Source organism: Podarcis melisellensis, assembly GCF_964234715.1.
Source record: "Podarcis melisellensis genome assembly, chromosome: 1".
NCBI lineage: Eukaryota > Metazoa > Chordata > Lepidosauria > Squamata > Lacertidae > Podarcis > Podarcis melisellensis.
The window spans coordinates 107,826,531-107,844,148 of record NC_138528.1 but is presented as its reverse complement, the minus strand read 5'-3'; the positions used below and the strand labels follow the sequence as shown (position 1 = coordinate 107,844,148).

The following is a 17,618-nucleotide window of genomic DNA, read 5'->3' as shown; positions in this document are numbered from 1 at the left end:
GCCATGTTTTCAAATGGGAACTTCATGTATTTAAAAGGACTGCATTTTGAAGCAATATAGTGTTGTGTATTAAAACTAAACGTACCTCTTTGCTTTCTTCCAAATCTGACTCACTGCTAAACTCCTCCGTGTTCAGATTTTCGAAATCTGATTCTCCAACCGCAATGGGCACGGTCACAGTTACGCTTGGGTTGTTTATGAACGACATGTAATCGCTTTCGTCAATTATGTATTTCTCCACACTGCTGCCGATGCCGCTGGTGGTTCCATTGCCATCTTTCAGATAGTTAAAGTCCTTGCCAATATCTACTATGGTATGGTTAGAAATGCAGCTGTCTTTCTTGTTGTTCAGATCTTCGAGTGGTTTGATTTCATCCAAAGCTTTCTGTTTCCTCACAAAGGCCTTTTGGACAAATTCATATGCTTTTCTCTTCACATAATCAACTCCCCTCTGAATCCTTGCCACAGCGATCTGGAGATTGTTCATTTCATTGTCATCATCAGTAGCAGCAAGATTGTCTGAACTGAAAGAGCTCAGCAGTAAGGCTAGAAACAGGTTCAAAACCTATTAAGGCAAAAAGACGACAAGAGGTTCTACATATATTCCACAATTTAAATGACAATAATTCCTTTCTGGGTGTAACAATTTTGTATCCTAATTATTATCCTGCCAAGCCATCCTTACGTCATGCTTCCGAGTCTAGCTGCTGTTTGATTCCAGCTCCCGTCAGCTCCCGTCAGCATGATGGAAGTTGTAGCCCGTGTTCCCTACTCCTGCTCTAAGCTGAAGGTGTCCTAGGGTCTACTACCTGAAGATGAATTTTCAGATTTGCAAAACATGACCTAAGGCCTCCTTCTTTGTGCGGAAAGAACATGTACTGGACATGTGGTAGAAAGCTTTTGTATGGAGAAGCCTCTTCATTGTTGAGGTGAAACTAACAAGGCATCTCAAACTGAGAATTAGGAGCGGAGTTTGTTCACCGCTGCTCTCTTCATTCTTTATTGCACAAACATTTCTAAGTTCCTGTAGCATTCATCCATTATTTTTTTCTACACGCTTATTGCAACTTCTTATTACGGGCACTGGAAAGGAAACAGGGAAAGGAATTTCAGGAGCTTGAGGAAAGATTTATTTCAGGCCTGATGCATTTCAGATGGATCCTTTCCTGGGGGCACATTTTATTTAGCTGTTTCTTTTAACCACCACAGTAATTCCTATACAGTCATACCTCGGGTTGAAGTAGCTTCAAGTTGAGCATTATTGGGTTGCGCTCCGCGGCGACCCGGAAGTAACGGAACACGTTACTTCCGGGATTTGCCATTCACGCATGAGCAGATGCTCAAAATGACATCACGCGCGTGCACGGAAGCGGCGAATCGCGATCCGTGCAGACGCGAGTTGCGTTCGCTTCAGGATGCGAACAGGACTCCAGAACAGATCCCATTCGCATCCAGAGGTACCACTGTATCCTGGAGGCATTGGGCTGCATCCATAGCAGAGGTAAATGGGGATGGGCATCCTTTTCCCCACTGGGGGAACTTCTTAAGGGGTCTTGAAGTGTTGCTTTGGGCCTCAACCCAAACCCAACTCAGGGAGTTGGCCCAGATGCCATACTCTTGAGTTGCACATTGGGAACACTGTATAGGTTTGCACCTTGGTGGACCCGGATTCCATAGAAGCCTTGCAACGTCATCCATACACTCAAGTTTGGATGGTGCTATCAGCCAACAGGTGGACTGTCTGATGACTGGATTCCTGCCTTATGCCATGTCAATCTTTGTGAGCTATAACCAAAAGAGCTGAGGTCATGTGAAACGTGCTAAAATTTGTGTGTTATTTGCTCTGAATCTTGCGTTGCAGACACAATATATATTTGTTGGATACATACCACTAGATTTCCAATTACCATGACCATCATGAAGACAGTAAGGCACATTGTTTGTCCAGCAACTTCCATACAATCCCACATAGTTTCTATCCATTCTCCACAAAGTACTCGGAATACAATCAAGAAAGAATGGAAAAAGTCATTCATGTGCCAGCGCGGAAGTTCACAGTCGTTCGAGATCTTGCAGACACATTCCTTGTAGCTTTTGCCAAACAACTGCATGCCAACCACAGCGAAAATGAAGACTATGATGGCCAACACCAAGGTCAGATTTCCTAAAGCACCCACTGAGTTGCCAATAATCTTTATCAACATATTTAATGTTGGCCAAGATTTGGCTAATTTGAAAACTCGAAGCTGAAAAGTAAGAGTAAGTAGGCATCACTATTAGCGTTCATTATCTTTACATTTCAATTAATATAAGAGCTGTCTTCTGGAGGAAGTACCGGTAGGTTGCTGAAAGCTGACAGTGTATATATTTTTATTCATAGGTAATTGAGTCTAAAATATTTAATCAAATACTTGCATTGCAGATTAAGTAATTTTGGCTTACACATATGCAAGACTTCTCCTAGTGACTAAATCTGATTAGCAGAGCACATTTTCCTAGTAGCAAAATTAGGGTGCTGCATTTCTTTAAAAGCCAGTTTCTAATATGGAAAACATTAGACACAATGGGTAGAATTGAATGTTGTGCTGAAACAAACATTCGATCAGTATAAGCATTGTTGTTTGCCTGACAGAAGGACCTCCCTCTTCTGTTCCAATGCTGTGTTCTGGAGGCTCTCAGGTGCATCAGAGCCCAAAAAATATTGAGGGGAGGGCACAAAGGGCATGCAGTGAAAAGAGAGGAAGGGATGCCCCCTTGTGCTAGCATGAGCTCCTGTGCTGTCTCCCACTAGCAGAACTGCTTAGTTGATTTCTGGCCAGTGATTATTATTTTTTACTCCTCTTGCATTAAGGGAACAAAGCAGATAGGTCTCAGTGACTTGAATGATTAATAGCTGTAGGCTGCAATCTTACTTTGGAATGAGTAACACTTAAACTTCTAAGCAAACATGCTTGGGGGTGCGCTATTAGACTATTACACTATTACCTGCTGATTTGTTCCTGAGCGAATTTTCAAAAAATCATGCACGAGTAGTAAAATGAATAGTATGTACATTCGTAATTTATATTCTGCATGGTTCCGGGGGGAAATGGATAACAGAACTGAGCCTCGGTCCACTGGAATAATATCCAGTACTACAGCAAAATATTCTTCAAAAACTTTCTGCCAAAATGATTGTAGGTTAGGGTGGTTGTCAAGAGTGGGGCAGGTATTTCCATATGTGGTGGGCCTGCCCTGTTCTACACCAATCAAATTATGAATCTGTATATATAATATGATCAAAAGTTGTTTTGAAACCTTACTGATGTACTTACCAGCCTGAAGGATCTTAGGACTGACAACCCTTCCACATTTGCAAGACCCAGCTCCATCAAACTCAGGCTGACAATGATGCCATCAAAAATATTCCAGCCTTCTTGGAAATAGTAATAAGGATCCATAGCTATTATCTTGAGAAACATTTCTGCTGTGAAGATGCCAGTAAACACCTACACAAAAAAACATTATTTGTCATCCACCTCAGATAACAATGATCACATTCATCAAATGTTTGCTGAGCAGAGATGAAGAGATACAGCATCAAAAAAAATTGTTTTATTAAGGAAAAAAACAACCCACCAGAAGTGAACCACTTGATCAGGCTTAAATCCTCCTTCCTCATAAAGGCCCAATCTTTTTTCTCATACAAGTTCTGGTGCTTGGTTTTACTTTTTCAAAACTGCTGACACCACTTCAAGCAGCAAATTTAAAGTAATTTGTAGTTAGGCTCTTAATCCAGACCCAATCCAACCCAAGCAATTTCGTAATTATTTCAGTGGGTGATATCTAACTAAGTCCAACAGAGTAAACCAAGTGAAATAAATTGGCTTTTTTTTTTTGCTTTCTGTTATTTATTATACTATGAAGGACTTACCAAATTTCCAACAGACAGCACATGGTTAAACTGAGGAGTCATTGGATAATGCTCCATGGCCATAAACAAGGTGTTCAAAACAATGCAGATGGTGATAGCAAGGTCAACAAATGGATCCATCACTACCAGATTAACAACATGCTTTATTTTTAACCACGGTGGCCAGCAATCCCAGATTAAGCACATGTTAGCAAATTTGTACCAGCAGGGAGGGCATTTCTGTCTGGACTCCTCAAGTTCTAGAAGAGAGAAAAGAGAATGCATAAAAAAAGAAATTATCCACTTTATAAATTCAACTCATAATTATGTGGTACAGATTTTTTTTCCTGCAATGTGTGTTTTGTGATATGATTCTTTAAGGTGTTGGCATTCTGAGCCCAGTTTAACCTTCACCAAACCAGGATATCCAACCAAAGCTGTATGCTGGTTTGCAAACCACAGTTTGGGTTTACTGGGTTGCTGTTAGATCTGAATCCACAAGCCACAGACAAATCCCAGACAGGGTCACTGCAGTCTCAAGAAGCCGCTGTACCATGGAGATGGGAGTGAATATGTGGAAAATGAAAGCACTCTAAACCACTGTTTCCCTGTTGTGTGTCTGGAAGCTCAAACTATGGTGTGGGTACCTAACTATGCTTAGCAGAAACCATGGTTTGATGTGATATTTCAATTGAGCCAATTAAAATCCTCCTTTACTTCCTCAGCTCTCAATATCACCAGGACAAAGCTTTAGCTGTCTAAACAATTGGCAGTGCCTAAGAAGAAGCTGAAAAATATTTGAAACTCCTAGATGCCACCCTCAGATTCCTAGATACAAATATCAAATTGCCCAGAAACTGGGCACCTAGCTATCAATATGATATTTAACCTAGAGAGCATACCTAGGAAATCTCCTTGGTAGGAATGAGGGGGTTGAGTCTTTGACACTTGTCTGTCCTTAAGGCTGCTACCTTATGCATATTTACCTACTGAACAAAGTGGGGCTTACCTCAGAGTAGGCATGCATATGATTGTAATGTAACTCTGTTGCTGAAATCAATGTGACTCAACACTGCTCAACTTTGCTCAGCAGAGACTTAGCAGTTCAGTGGCTCTGGCCCACAGGAATATCCTGTTGCACCATGTTTGTCAATCATAATTTGTGTATTATCACTGTATATACATTTACTAAAATTGGTAAAACAAGCGCTTCTTCCCTCCTAGATTTAGAATGGCTGTGGGAACAAAAGTCAATGGCCATAACATAATGGTTATAACTACCAGAAGAGTAAAATAATGGTTGTGGATGCAGAGAACATAACAGGCAGCCAAACAGAAGCAGATAACTGTAAGCGGACATTTTGTTATTTGTTTTCTAAATGGTAATCTCAGTTTTCTACATGGAAAGATTCTACATACCTTCCATTGTGTTGGTAAGTATGCTGGCTATACTCATTGCTCTTTGTCTTGCAGTAGGATCAGACAGAAAATCCATAGACATATGGTAAGAACTGGAGCGTCTTTTTCTTAGTTCTGTTTCTGTAGTGGTGCCCTGAAAACAAAATACTTAGGAATGTTAACAGATCTCATCTCTTTGGTCCCGTAAGAATACCCACAAACTGAAGATGAAGATACCCAAATCTCCTTTAGGCTGCAAGTCATAAAAATTACTTGGCGGTAAGTCCCATTGATGCTATCCAGCAGGGGCAACCATTGTGGTGGAAAAGTGCTACACTACTGCCCTCCTGGAAGGGTGATGGCAAGGTGGGAGCTGCAGAGACACATTTGCACTCCCAATGGTACCACCGGGCAGCCCCACCTTGCCCCCACTGGCGGAGGAAGAGGAGTGCGGGGGGAGCGCACCACCCCGGCAGCGTGATCCTGGTGGGGTGTCATCATGGCTGCTCCCCCGCCCACGCTGGGTGCCACCCCCCGCAGGCAACATGCCATGCCCCAGGACATGCCTGCTCTCCACCACCACCACCCAGTGCCAGAGCATGAAGCTCTGCCACTGCTTGCCCCCCACGTAGGGCGCATTGCAATTGTCCAAGCAAACTTCATTCCACAGAAAGGAATGAAGTTCCTTGGCCGAATGACTGCAGAGTTTCAAATCGGTGGCTGCTTTATCTGTTATTACCTCAGGCAGAAGCTGCCCGGTGGGTGACATCAGACCTGGAGGCCCACCAACTAAGGAGACCACCCCATTGCAGTCCACGGTGCTGTGCATCTTCCCGTTTGCTGGAAGCACAGGTACCATCCTGGATGATCGACTGGCCTGGCTGATGTTACTGTTGCGCCTCTCACTATGTCTGTGAGGGACAAAGAGAGAATCCCTTCTGCTCTCATTGTCTTCGAAGGTGCTGTGCTCGTCGTCGGCAAAGTCGTTCTCCGACCCGATGTCCTTTGCTCGGCCTCTGAAGCTGAAAAGGCTCGCTTTGCTGCTGCGCCTTGGGGAGAACAAGGAGCCACGGATGCTCAGCAGAGACTGTGAGGGAAAATGAGGGAGCAACCCCAAATCAGAAACTCCTGAAAGCCATGTGCAAGACCAAGATATCGTAAGAATAGTGAAATGCCTCTGATCGACATGTACATTGGAATCCAATGTTTACAACATTGTAAGACACCACTGGAACATGATTAATTAAGAAGAAAATAACAATTCATATTACAAAGCGGTTGTAAAATACCCAAAAAGAAACATCACTTAAATATCATGGAAACAACACTAAAAACATCACAGAAAGAAGGGAAGAAGGAATCATAATCATTAACCTTACAGATAACATTATCCAAAAAATTAAAAAATCTGAAAATAAATTGTAGGAAAATCAAAAGAACCATTGTAGCTGCATCAATAGGCTACCATTAAAATCACCACAGGTAATCACCAAACCCAATTACCTAGAAATTATTACCAATGAAATGACTGTGTTGAAAAACTCTTTCCCTCCCTCCACTGATTTACAGAGGAATGATTGAAACACAGATGCTTTTTAGGGACTTGCCCCAGAGCACCTGAGCGATCTGTATCAATGTTAACACAGGAAAATATTAAATGAATATTTATTAGGCAGTTCTATTTGATTACAGTGAACGTCTCCGCCTAGTGGAACTGTTTCTCATCACCCTCCATTCTTTAGAAGGGAAACAATAAATGGACAAAATCCCAGCTAACCATGGCTTGCTCCCAGGATGGTGTCAGTGACTGGCATTGCTGCTCACCTGCTAAAGCCCTTGCCTCAGCAAAGGGGTCACTGTTGACCACTGGAGCCCTCTGCCATCGATGCTCCTGCTCCTTGCTATTGCTGCCTTGTTTCCTTACTCTCTCAGAGCAAGCAAGCACTGAGATGGGTGGCCATCTGCATGCCTCGTTCTCTGGGCACGATTAAGTCAGTGAATGGGACAGCAGCAAAGGTCGTGAGGAGGATGAAGTGGGTGCACTCAGGAAGGGAGTGTCTTGCTGAAATAGGGTTGCCATACATCCAAAATTTCCCAGAAGTGCGATCAGAAGGTCGGTGGTTCGAATCCCCGCGACGGGGTGAGCTCCCGTTGCTCGGTCCCTGCTCCTGCCAACCTAGCAGTTCTAAAGCACGTCAAAGTGCAAGTAGATAAATAGGTACCGTTCTGGCGGGAAGGTAAACGGCGTTTCCGTGCACTGCTCTGGTTTGCCAGAAGCGGCTTAGTCATGCTGGCCACATGACCCGGAAGCTGTCTGTGGACAACCGCTGGCTCCCTTGGCCTATAGAGCGAGATGAGCGCGCAACCCCAGAGTCGGTCACGACTGGACCTAATGGTCAGGGGTCCCTTTACCTTTACCTTTTTACCCGGAATACTGCAGTCAGAAGCAGTGTCTGGGTGGAAATGTCAAATGACAACCCATATCGGCAAAAAGGCTAACTGGACAGCGTCTGAAGGACTTAGAGCAACAGAACAATCTGGCCATTATAAAGAAATTCTGTCCTTGGTATGCCTCCCCCCCCTTCTCAGTTTGATTCCCTGACACCATATTTGTATAAATTAACTATCCCAAAATACAGATGTGCCTTCACACTGGCCAGATTGGATGTGATGCCCTCTGCTGTACTTGAGGGCAGATACCAAAAGATTCCAACTGAGAAACGACTCTGCCCATGTGGAGATGGCAATTTGGAAACAGTGGGTCATGTTCTCCTGTCCTGTCCTCTTTATAAAGATCTGAGGAATGAGATCATCACCCCACTCTTACTTACCATCCCGGGCCGCCCATCTGCGGCCACATTGTTCTTTCTTTTATCAGATCAAAATGATCAGACAACAGCAAAGGTTGCCCGGTTTATCGAGGGTGCAATGAGATTAAGGGCCACTATCTGAACGATAATCTTGGTCATCTGATTGTCCTTTTTACCCATTGTTGTCCTTTTAATTGTATATATTGCTTGTTTTATGTTGCTATGGCCGTTGGCTAATGCAAATAAAGTTAAAAAACAACAACACCATATTAGCAGTGTCGTTTTTGCTGATTTTCCTTAAAAATAGCTCAAAAACATGTCCAGCAGATCCATAATTCCATGGCACCAAAGACTGGAAAGAATCATTGGACCTTTGGGGTCAAAATCCCCCTTAATAAACATACATGAGGAAGGCTGAGCAATTTCCACCTGGCCCGATATTAGTTGGTACACACAGGCCAGGATACTTTCTCCCTACCTGGTGTGGGGAAGAGAACCTTTTCTCATAAGTCAGTCGGTTCCCTTCAATAGAGAATCGGAAGCCCTTCCTTCGGATGCTGTCCTCCGATTCAGATTTGTGAAATTCATCCTCATCTTTTTCGTCTCCTTCGGATTGTTCTCTCTGCTTCCTCTTTTTCCTCCTGTTCCTCCTCTCTTTAGCACTCTTTGAACTCAGCTTTGACGTCACTGAAGAGCTCTCCGAGAACCCGCCGACACCACCAACTTCGCTGAACTCTCTAGATTCACCTGTGGCGGCGGCTAAAGCAGCTGCCTGTTGAGTAACCAAAGTTAAACACATTTAAGGCACACAATACTAATCCGTTAATACTACTGTATTCCCAGGGTTTCTATTTTTTAAAAAGCAGATGACTTTGATGTTCCTCACACTAATCCCATGTACTACATATGAAGCAGCATCTCAACAAGGCAATATAGCAAATTTCAAATTCCAAAAGGCCTTCCAGGACCTCGCCAAATTTACCTCAGAAAAATTGGTGCTGGCATGTTTCTGCCTGAAGTGAGGGGCACCCCTTCTCCCAGGCTCTGGCCAACACTTTAAAAAGTACTGTGCAACATTTAGACACCAGTTCCTGCCTTCATCTATCCCCCCACTCATGGCGCCACCTGAAACAGGCTATGCCACATGGCGGAGCTTGCCCTCACCAGGTACACCCTAACATGGCTGAATTTCACTTGAGGAATCTTTCCTTATGGGTAAGGGATGAAGAGGCCTTAGTCACTGTCCCAGTCACCAGGACTCAAACCCAGCAGGCTAGAATCACTGCAAATGCCTCATTCCTTGAAAGCTGCTCACAAGAGGAAGTGTGGTGCCTAATTCTCAGCATGACTGTCTTGCCCTACAAGAGAAGAAAAATACACTCCAGGTGTGCACCTTCCTTCCTCTTGTGAACATAACTCTCCACGGAATAAGACTGTAAAAGAGTATTGAACCTGGCCCCAAAACATGTGGGAGACACAAGTCCTTTGCAGCAGGAAAAAGAAATTGCCACGACTATTCTTGCTTCTTAGCCTAGGCTTCACAATCTGTTCTTTTCTTCTTATTATTTTTCTTTTTTAACAGAAGGGCAATATGGGTAAAACAAAATAAACGAAACCAAATTAGATTCCAGCTTTACTGCCGTATAGAAAACATACTTCATGTTTCCTAGCCACCTTTTGTTTTCCTGGGGGAGGAATCGTTCAATCATTTTGTGACTGAGCGAGGGAAGGCCTAGAACCATTGACTCATCCTGATAACTTTGCCCTAATGCTGGAGCTGTCAGTGTGGTGCATGTGGGAACCCTGCTGCTCCTATGAAAACCTCATTTGGTGCCCTCAATGCCCTCAGCCCTTACTGAGTTTTCTAGTTTGAGGGCAGGCAATTGAAGCTGTTTTTTTAAAAAAATAAAGAAAGCATTTGGAAGCAGCTGTAGCTTCCAGCAACAGTCGTTTCAATATTTTTTCCCCTGGGATGCTTCTGGGTCCATGTGGGCCCAGATACATTCTTAACATAGGAAAGAAAGTGTAGGCAGCTGGAGCTGGTACTTTGCTTTTAAGCCTACTCAGCTAAGCTGCCTGTTTGTTGATTTTCAGAAAATGGGAAGTGGGGAATAGTGGCAAACTGGTAACCTTCAGGGCGCAGAGAAGCATCAGGGTAGATAGGGAGGGTGATAGCCGGCATTATTGCCTGTTTCAATTTTGTGAGGTGGGTGGATGTGCTGTCTTGCCTGGGGGGTGTTTGTATGGAGTTTGGTTTTGAGAGCGGGGCATGTTGCCTGGTTGGTTTTGTGTGGGTGGTTTTGTGCTTTGAGGAGAGGGAACGTTGCCTGGGTAGGCTTGTGTGGGTGCATCTGGTTTTCTCCAGAGTGAAGTGGATATGCCTACAATAGTGTCTCCACTTCTGAAATGAGATCCATGGGCTTAAAAAGGTTGCTGACCCCTACCCTAAAGGTTTACTTGTCATAATCTAATTTACTTGTCATAATGTATGAGTAAATGCCTACTACCCAGCCGCCATCTTGAAAAGCTTCAAGCTCACATGCAGATGGTGTTAACTAGCTAAAAGCACCTTCACAGATTTTACATGCCATCCTGTATGAGAATAAGCCAAAAACAAAACAAAACTTATTTTTAATCAAATATGGATAAAAATAACAGGTAGCTTTCTCCTCAAAATATCTTCTGGGAAGCTGGTTGAAATGGAGATTACAGCTTTAAAGCGGCGGCTGCTTTCTGTGATTAGCTAGAACCTTAAAGCTATGCTAAACTGTCCAAACATTTTCCATCGGAAATGTACCTAAGCTTTCTTGTTCCTGTGCTGAATAGTCAATAAAAATGATCGTTAAAAAAGAAATAACGATACCTGGGCTTCTTCCTGTTGCTTTTTCAGCTGTTCCAGCATCTGCTGGAACTCGGCCTCCTTCTGCTCTGCTTCTTCCATGGTGGCTTGGTTCTGCTCTTCATAGGCCATGGCAACAACAGCCAGGATCAGGTTGATCAGGTAGAAAGAGCCCAGGAAAATCACCAGGACAAAAAAGATCATGTACGTTTTGCCAGCAGCTCTCAATGTCTGTAAAAAAAAGAAAGAAAGGAAAGAATAAAACAGTTCTTAACATTCCTATAAAATGTAATGGCCTCTTTATTATACCGTAGTGACAAGGAACATGTTCAAAATGGGTATAAGTTAAATGGTTAAGAAACATAGTGTACTGGTACATGCTGGTCTTATGTACATGAGCTATATGTACATTGACCATGTTGTCTACTGCTGATTGGAATTTGAGTGCAATCATATCTGGAGGGCGCCTTGTTGCCTGCCCCTGTTTATATAATCAACCTCTGTAGTATTGATAATACTCCTGGCATATAAAATTTCTCACCAGTTGGTAAAGGTTTTCCCAGAAGTCCTGAGTCATCAGCCGAAAGAGCGACAAGAAGGCCCAGCTGAAGGTATCAAAACTTGTATAGCCATAGTTGGGGTTTCGACCAGCTTTTACACACATATATCCTTCCGGACATTGACTAGAAAAAAGTGGGGGAAAAGACATTTTCAAAACATCATCTCAATCAATGTTTTTCCTTGAGCAAATAGTCTGCCAGTTGTCAGTAGAATGAAAATGCTTTTCAACTGTGATTTTACTCTATGGAACAATTCAAGAAAGCCAACTTCAGGCAAAGGTCTACAGCAGAGATCAGAAGCCTTCTTCCTATGAGGGGGCATTGACCTATGGGAAAGGTCAACTGGGGCTGCAGCCAATAGTGGTTAGAGCCAGATCTGATGGTGGGTGGGGCTTCATGATCTCTTGTCTGCCTCTTGCACACACACATCAAGTGAAAGAGATTCCCAGAGAGGAGAGTTGGAGAGCAAGAGCGAACCTACAGTGTCCAGAGAGCTGAACGATAAGGAGGGACGCATGGAATTAAACTAAGGGTCCCATGTGATCCTTGAAATGAGGGGTTTTAGGGTAGCACGACTGGTGCACCTGCCTTGGGCATCACCCTGCAGGGGGCACCAAAACAATGATGTTGAACCGAGCGTGAGACACAAACCCCTCCCCCCGAATTTTAGCATCATACAGGGTCCAAAGTCCACCACTGCCTTGAACTGCAGGTTCTTTACTTAGGTCCACAGCAGCGGTTCTCAACCTGTGGGTCCCCAGATGTTGTTGGACTACAACTCCCATCATCCCTGAGCTCTGGCCTTGCTAGCTAGGAGTGATGGGAGTTGTAGTTTAACAACATCTGGGGACCCACAGGTCGAGAAAGGCTGGTCTACAGGGTCAATGCCTTTTCAACATTACCTAGGGAAAACTAGCCATTGTCTTGCCCAAATCCTTAACATATCACCATAAAGTGTTACCATTTAAATTTATCATGCCTTAGTGTAACACTTACGGGACGCGGGTGGCGCTGTGGGTAAAACCTCAGCACCTAGGACTTGCCGATCGTATGGTCGGCGGTTTGAATCCCTGCGGCGGGGTGAGCTCCTGTCGTTCGGTCCCAGCTCCTGCCCACCTAGCAGTTCGAAAGCACTCTTAAGTGCAAGTAGATAAATAGGTACCGCTTTATAGCGGGAAGGTAAACGGCGTTTCCGTGTGCTGCGCTGGTGCTGGCTCGCCAGAGCAGCTTCGTCACGCTGGCCACGTGACCCGGAAGTGTCTTCGGACAGCGCTGGCCCCCGGCCTCTTAAATGAGATGGGCGCACAACCCTAGAGTCGGTCACGACTGGCCCGTACGGGCAGGGGTACCTTTATCTTGTGTAACACTAAAGAGAGGTACTGAAAGTGAGGGAGATGCCTCTCATTGATCTTAGGAGTGTTTTCAAAGTGTGTAAAAAGAAAATTGAAAGATTGGGTGGATGGGGGAGTTGTTACTGAAACACATGTTCTCCATATCAAAGATCGCCCTCTCTTTCATATCCCCATAAATGTAGATGCTGACATCCAGACAGTAGGCTTCTGAGCCCAAAATGCTATCAATCTGAAATGCTGTGGATATTAAAGGCAACCCACTCTCTTGAATAAAGTGTAATGGACCATTCTCTCACCCGGCATCTGAGCTGTTGCCACACAGCAAAGCATCATTTTGTCCTTCCAAGAAGTAAAAGTGATCTGTTTGGAAACAGAAATGGATAACATTTAATTGCACTGAAAATAACTTGAGAGTCCCATGATATCTTGGTGATTAAGGTTTGGATCCTAACTAGGCATTTATGAACAGGCTCATGGATGGAACTGAGATGATCCAGTGGGAATTCCCACTAGTGGAAAGCAGATAAAGTAATTTTTGCCAATTCCTTCTTTCCCCATGTAGCTCCCAGTTCTGCCTGTGAAAGTCACCACTTCCCTTCCGACAGAAGCATCCCATGAATGCATCTCCACTCAGAGGGTACACCCACCAAAAGAATATTTGGCAGGATATACATCATCCAATAGATTTATTGTGGCACAAGCCCCTCAACTTAGTTATGAAACAGTATTGGTAGTCCCCCATAGACCAAAAGCACAAAAGACATCAACAAGGAATCATGTCTTCAGTGTAGTGAGCCCTACTCTATGGGACTCTCTCCTAGTAGAAATCAATCACTGTCCCTGTTAAGTTTCAGGTGTTTGGTTAAAACTGTTTTATTCCAGGAGGTCTTTGCATCATGAACACTGTTTTGATAGTTTAATCTCTGATGTTTTGATCTCTAATGTTAAATCCATACTATCTATCTATCTATCTATCTATCTATCTATAAAATTTTTAAAAAAACTGTTTTGGGACCCAGTTAGTGAAAGGAATATATATGTATGTATGTATGTATGTATGTATGTATGTATGTATGTATGTTTGTATATATTACTAGCTAAGGTAAATTATAAACTGGGGTGCTTACTCCAGTCACCTGTTCGGAATCTAAGTTGCACTATATTGAGCACCAGATTACATGTAATGTCTGTGCATGGTGTGCCAACACAGCAGTCCTATAGATACTGTGAATTATTATTACTATCGTTATTACTATGTGCTTTAAAAGGGCCTGAATTTTTCAAAGTGCTGTACAGATCTAGATATACAGATATATAGATCTGGCATGGCCAAACTCGGACCTCCAGATGTTTTGGGACTACAATTCCCATCATCCCTGACCACTGGTCCTTGTTAGCTAGGGATAATGGGAGTTGTACTCCCAAAACAGCTGGAGGGCCGAGTTTGGCCATGCCTGATATAGATGATATAGATATGTTCCTGCCTGCAGTCTTGCAATCTGCTAGACATAATACAAAAGGAAAAGGGGGAGAGAAGATGAAAGCAAGGTATGAAAGCTGCAAAATAGTTTGTGCTAAAATAAGTACAGTGTCCAATCAGTGAGACCGATTCATTTCTGTCATACTGCTTGAAACCCCATTATAAGAGGTCACAGGAAAACAAGAAGCGTGCTGGGCTGCACCAGTGTACCTCATGATAAAAATGGCCTTGGGATGATGCATTGGTGATTCATACCTCTCGTGTGTAAAGCTTGTACAACCCACAACGCGCTAGACTCAGCTGTGTGGGTAAATACATAGGCAAACTCAAGGACGTTAAAATGACTAGACATTTAAAGTTAAGTGATTTATCTTCATTTAGTAATGCCAGCACAAAGCTTTGCTGTTTTCTTTGTGAGCCGATTTTGTGTCCCGATTTTCCAAGGTCAGTCCTGGAATTACGAAAGCCATCCCAGTTTCTCATTTGATCCCAGAACGTCCCTGTTTCCCCTGCCACTGAGCTCACAGAGGAGGATGAGCCAGCACTTGTCCTGAATGGTGGTGGTGAGGGAGCATCCTGTTGCCTCTCCATGGCTGCTTCTGCTTCTGCTGGCCTCCTCCCTTGGGCAGCTGGTGGTGGCTGCTGGGAAGAGGACAAGGAGAAGAAGAGACTGCTGCCACTGAGGTCCAGCCTCGTGTGACATGGCGGCTCTGAGGGGCAGTCGGAGGGTAGGACTGCCCTGGGCAGGAAGAAAGGGGGAGTGGAGCAGTGTGCAAGGAGTCTTTTTAAAAAAAATGCTTTGTGTGTTCTAAAATTTATTTATTGGTGTGTGTTTTTCTTTTCGCCATTCAGCTCATCATCAGTGCCTGCAAACCCAGGACTCAGTTTCAGCACTATAGGCTAGGCTGTGCTGCATAATTATATATATATATATATATATATATATATATATATATATATATATATATATAAACAAATCAATGAAAAAGTAATAATGTGTCACCAGGCCTTACTGTCATCACTGACGTAGTCATCCCAGTTAAACGTAGTCACAGTTCTATTAACAAAGGTACCATTATCGCCCATTGTGCTATCGAAATAGGAAGTTATGTTGATTTCAAAAGTAGAATTGTCTGGCGGCCAAATCAGGCATTTATGCCTCAAGTTCCCCATGAAAAGCTGGAGCCCTATTAATGCAAATACACTCAGACAAAACACAGTCAGGATCATGACATCCGAGAGCTTCTTCACTGACTGAATTAGGGCCCCCACAATGGTCTTCAGGCCTGCAAACAGAAAGGGAAATTCATTGCGATGTCGCACGCTAAATATACTGTATGTCACGTGAATGTGCTTGACTTAGTTAATGTTTCATGCAGAATGACAACAAAATGGTTTTTATATTTGTGACAGTTTAATGAAAAAGCCTGATTGCCTGTGAACACGAATGAAAAGCTGTTAGGTTTATGCTGATTTGAAACTGTGTATGAAAATAAAACAGATATATTGAGGTATCAGTGGTACATAATCAGAGAAATACTTTGCCTAAGCAAAAACGCAATTTTGCGATCCATGCTGTATCTCAGCCCTGTGTAGAAAAGTATATTGTTTTATTTTGTTTGTGTCTCTTGCCCAAACCATTATTGTGGAGTCTGTTTTTGAACTGTTCAACAACACAAATAAGGTGTTTTTATTTAATTAGTTATTTCAATTATCCCATGTTCAGTTTTATGGAATAAAAATGGGTGATGGTTTGGAGAAGAAGGACATCTTTTTTAGAAAATTCCCATGCAAAGAAAAAAGCCCATGCTAACTTTCACATTTTTGCATCTATTTATGCATAATTTTTAAAAATAAATAAATAAAAACCCAAACACAACTGATAGCAAGTTTCGGTTGGGAGTGCCTGCAACAAATGGTAAAATTTGCATCAGTATGAAAGCCTTAATCTTGACTCTTAATTTAAAAGCGGAAAGCTTGATGTCATAAGATGCAAATCATATAGCCACTTACTGCAAATGTCTCATGCAAGAATTTGTTAAACGCAAAGGCTGATTTGGAAAAAATAATAATAACCAAGCTGCCATAGTTAAAAAGCAAAGAATCGCTGAAAACAAAAGTTTTTGATTCTTGCTTTTTTTCTTTTTCATTTTGCTTATACAGTGCAGCAAGCAACACGGCTTATGCTTAAAAGTGTGGTTTCATCTTTAATGGAGCTTTGAAAGGTCAGCCTCCGTGTTTAACCTAGCTCTCACCTGGAATGACTGATATTGTTTTCAATGCCCGGAGAACTCTGAATGTTCTCAACGCTGAGACATTGCCCAGGTCCACAAACTCTGTCACATATCTGCAATAGGGGAGTTCACACACAAACACAATGACAGCACACAAAAAACAGTTGGAGATACAAGGGGCCTGACACTTCATCATTCCACTCACTTCTTACCTGGGATTACAGAAATAGTTTTCAAAGCTCTCAATACTCTGAAAGTTCGAAGAGCTGAAACATTGCCTAGGTTTACAAATTCTGTTACATACCTGTAGAATCAAATCACAGTTATTCAGAATTGAGGCAGACTTTATGTTACTTGCTTGGGGGGGCCTTTTCTCAGATTAAATTAAAATGTCAACAAACAAATCACACTGCTTTATTTTAAACTAATTTGGGAACTTGAGAGGTAGCTTCCATTCCAGTGAACAGAAAAGAAGACGAGATATGAAACAAGCTTATTTTAAGATGGCTAAGCCAGAGTTAGTTACAATACAAACGGCAGAAATTCTAATATGGTTCTGCAGCACAGTCTTCATTCTGGGATGCTAAAAATCAACAATACTGTATATCTCTTTCTCTAAAGGTTCTCCCTGTCTCAACTTGAGGTTACCAGTGACTAACAACCCCCCCCCCTTTAAATACTGCAAACAAATACTTACGCAAATGTAATGACAGTGAAGTCAAGCCAGTTCCAAGGATCCCGGAGGAAAGTGAAATCTTCTAAACAGAAGCCCCTTGCAAGAATTTTTATTAGTGATTCAAAGGTATAAATTCCCGTGAATGTGTATCTGAAGAAAATATCAGTGCAACAGTTAGCAGAAAACAAGTATTAATGATTTCAACAAAACATTCCCAACAGAAAACGGACAATTATAAAATCAGGTGGCGGGGGAGGGGGAGATGTCAGAAGTCTAAAGTGGAATAGCAAGAATTGTTTTCCAAAGGGAAAGCTATGAACTCCGTCTCTGGATGACAACCCAGGTGCACAAAGCAGGTATGAGGCAGAGCTGATTTA

At 42.9% G+C, this 17,618-nt stretch overlaps 1 protein-coding gene across 2 annotated transcripts in view; it reads right to left on the bottom strand.

Moving 5' to 3' along the window:
* The window catches only part of LOC309376647 (sodium channel protein type 2 subunit alpha), a 95,852-nt gene that overhangs the window by 27,828 nt on the left and 50,406 nt on the right, over nt 1-17,618 (bottom strand). The window contains exons 5-17 of one of the 2 annotated variants that reach the window (XM_081923179.1): nt 17,263-17,391; nt 16,778-16,869; nt 15,345-15,617; nt 13,148-13,211; nt 11,481-11,622; nt 10,964-11,170; nt 8,579-8,872; nt 6,030-6,377; nt 5,312-5,444; nt 3,914-4,152; nt 3,315-3,488; nt 1,890-2,246; nt 86-565 (exon numbers count right to left, since the gene is read on the bottom strand). In XM_081923179.1, the coding sequence (XP_081779305.1) occupies nt 86-565; nt 1,890-2,246; nt 3,315-3,488; nt 3,914-4,152; nt 5,312-5,444; nt 6,030-6,377; nt 8,579-8,872; nt 10,964-11,170; nt 11,481-11,622; nt 13,148-13,211; nt 15,345-15,617; nt 16,778-16,869; nt 17,263-17,391 (2,932 nt within the window). Of the gene's footprint in view, nt 1-85; nt 566-1,889; nt 2,247-3,314; nt 3,489-3,913; nt 4,153-5,311; nt 5,445-6,029; nt 6,378-8,578; nt 8,873-10,963; nt 11,171-11,480; nt 11,623-13,147; nt 13,212-15,344; nt 15,618-16,586; nt 16,679-16,777; nt 16,870-17,262; nt 17,392-17,618 lie in introns of both variants that reach the window. The other variant, XM_081923180.1, reaches the window with a different exon arrangement.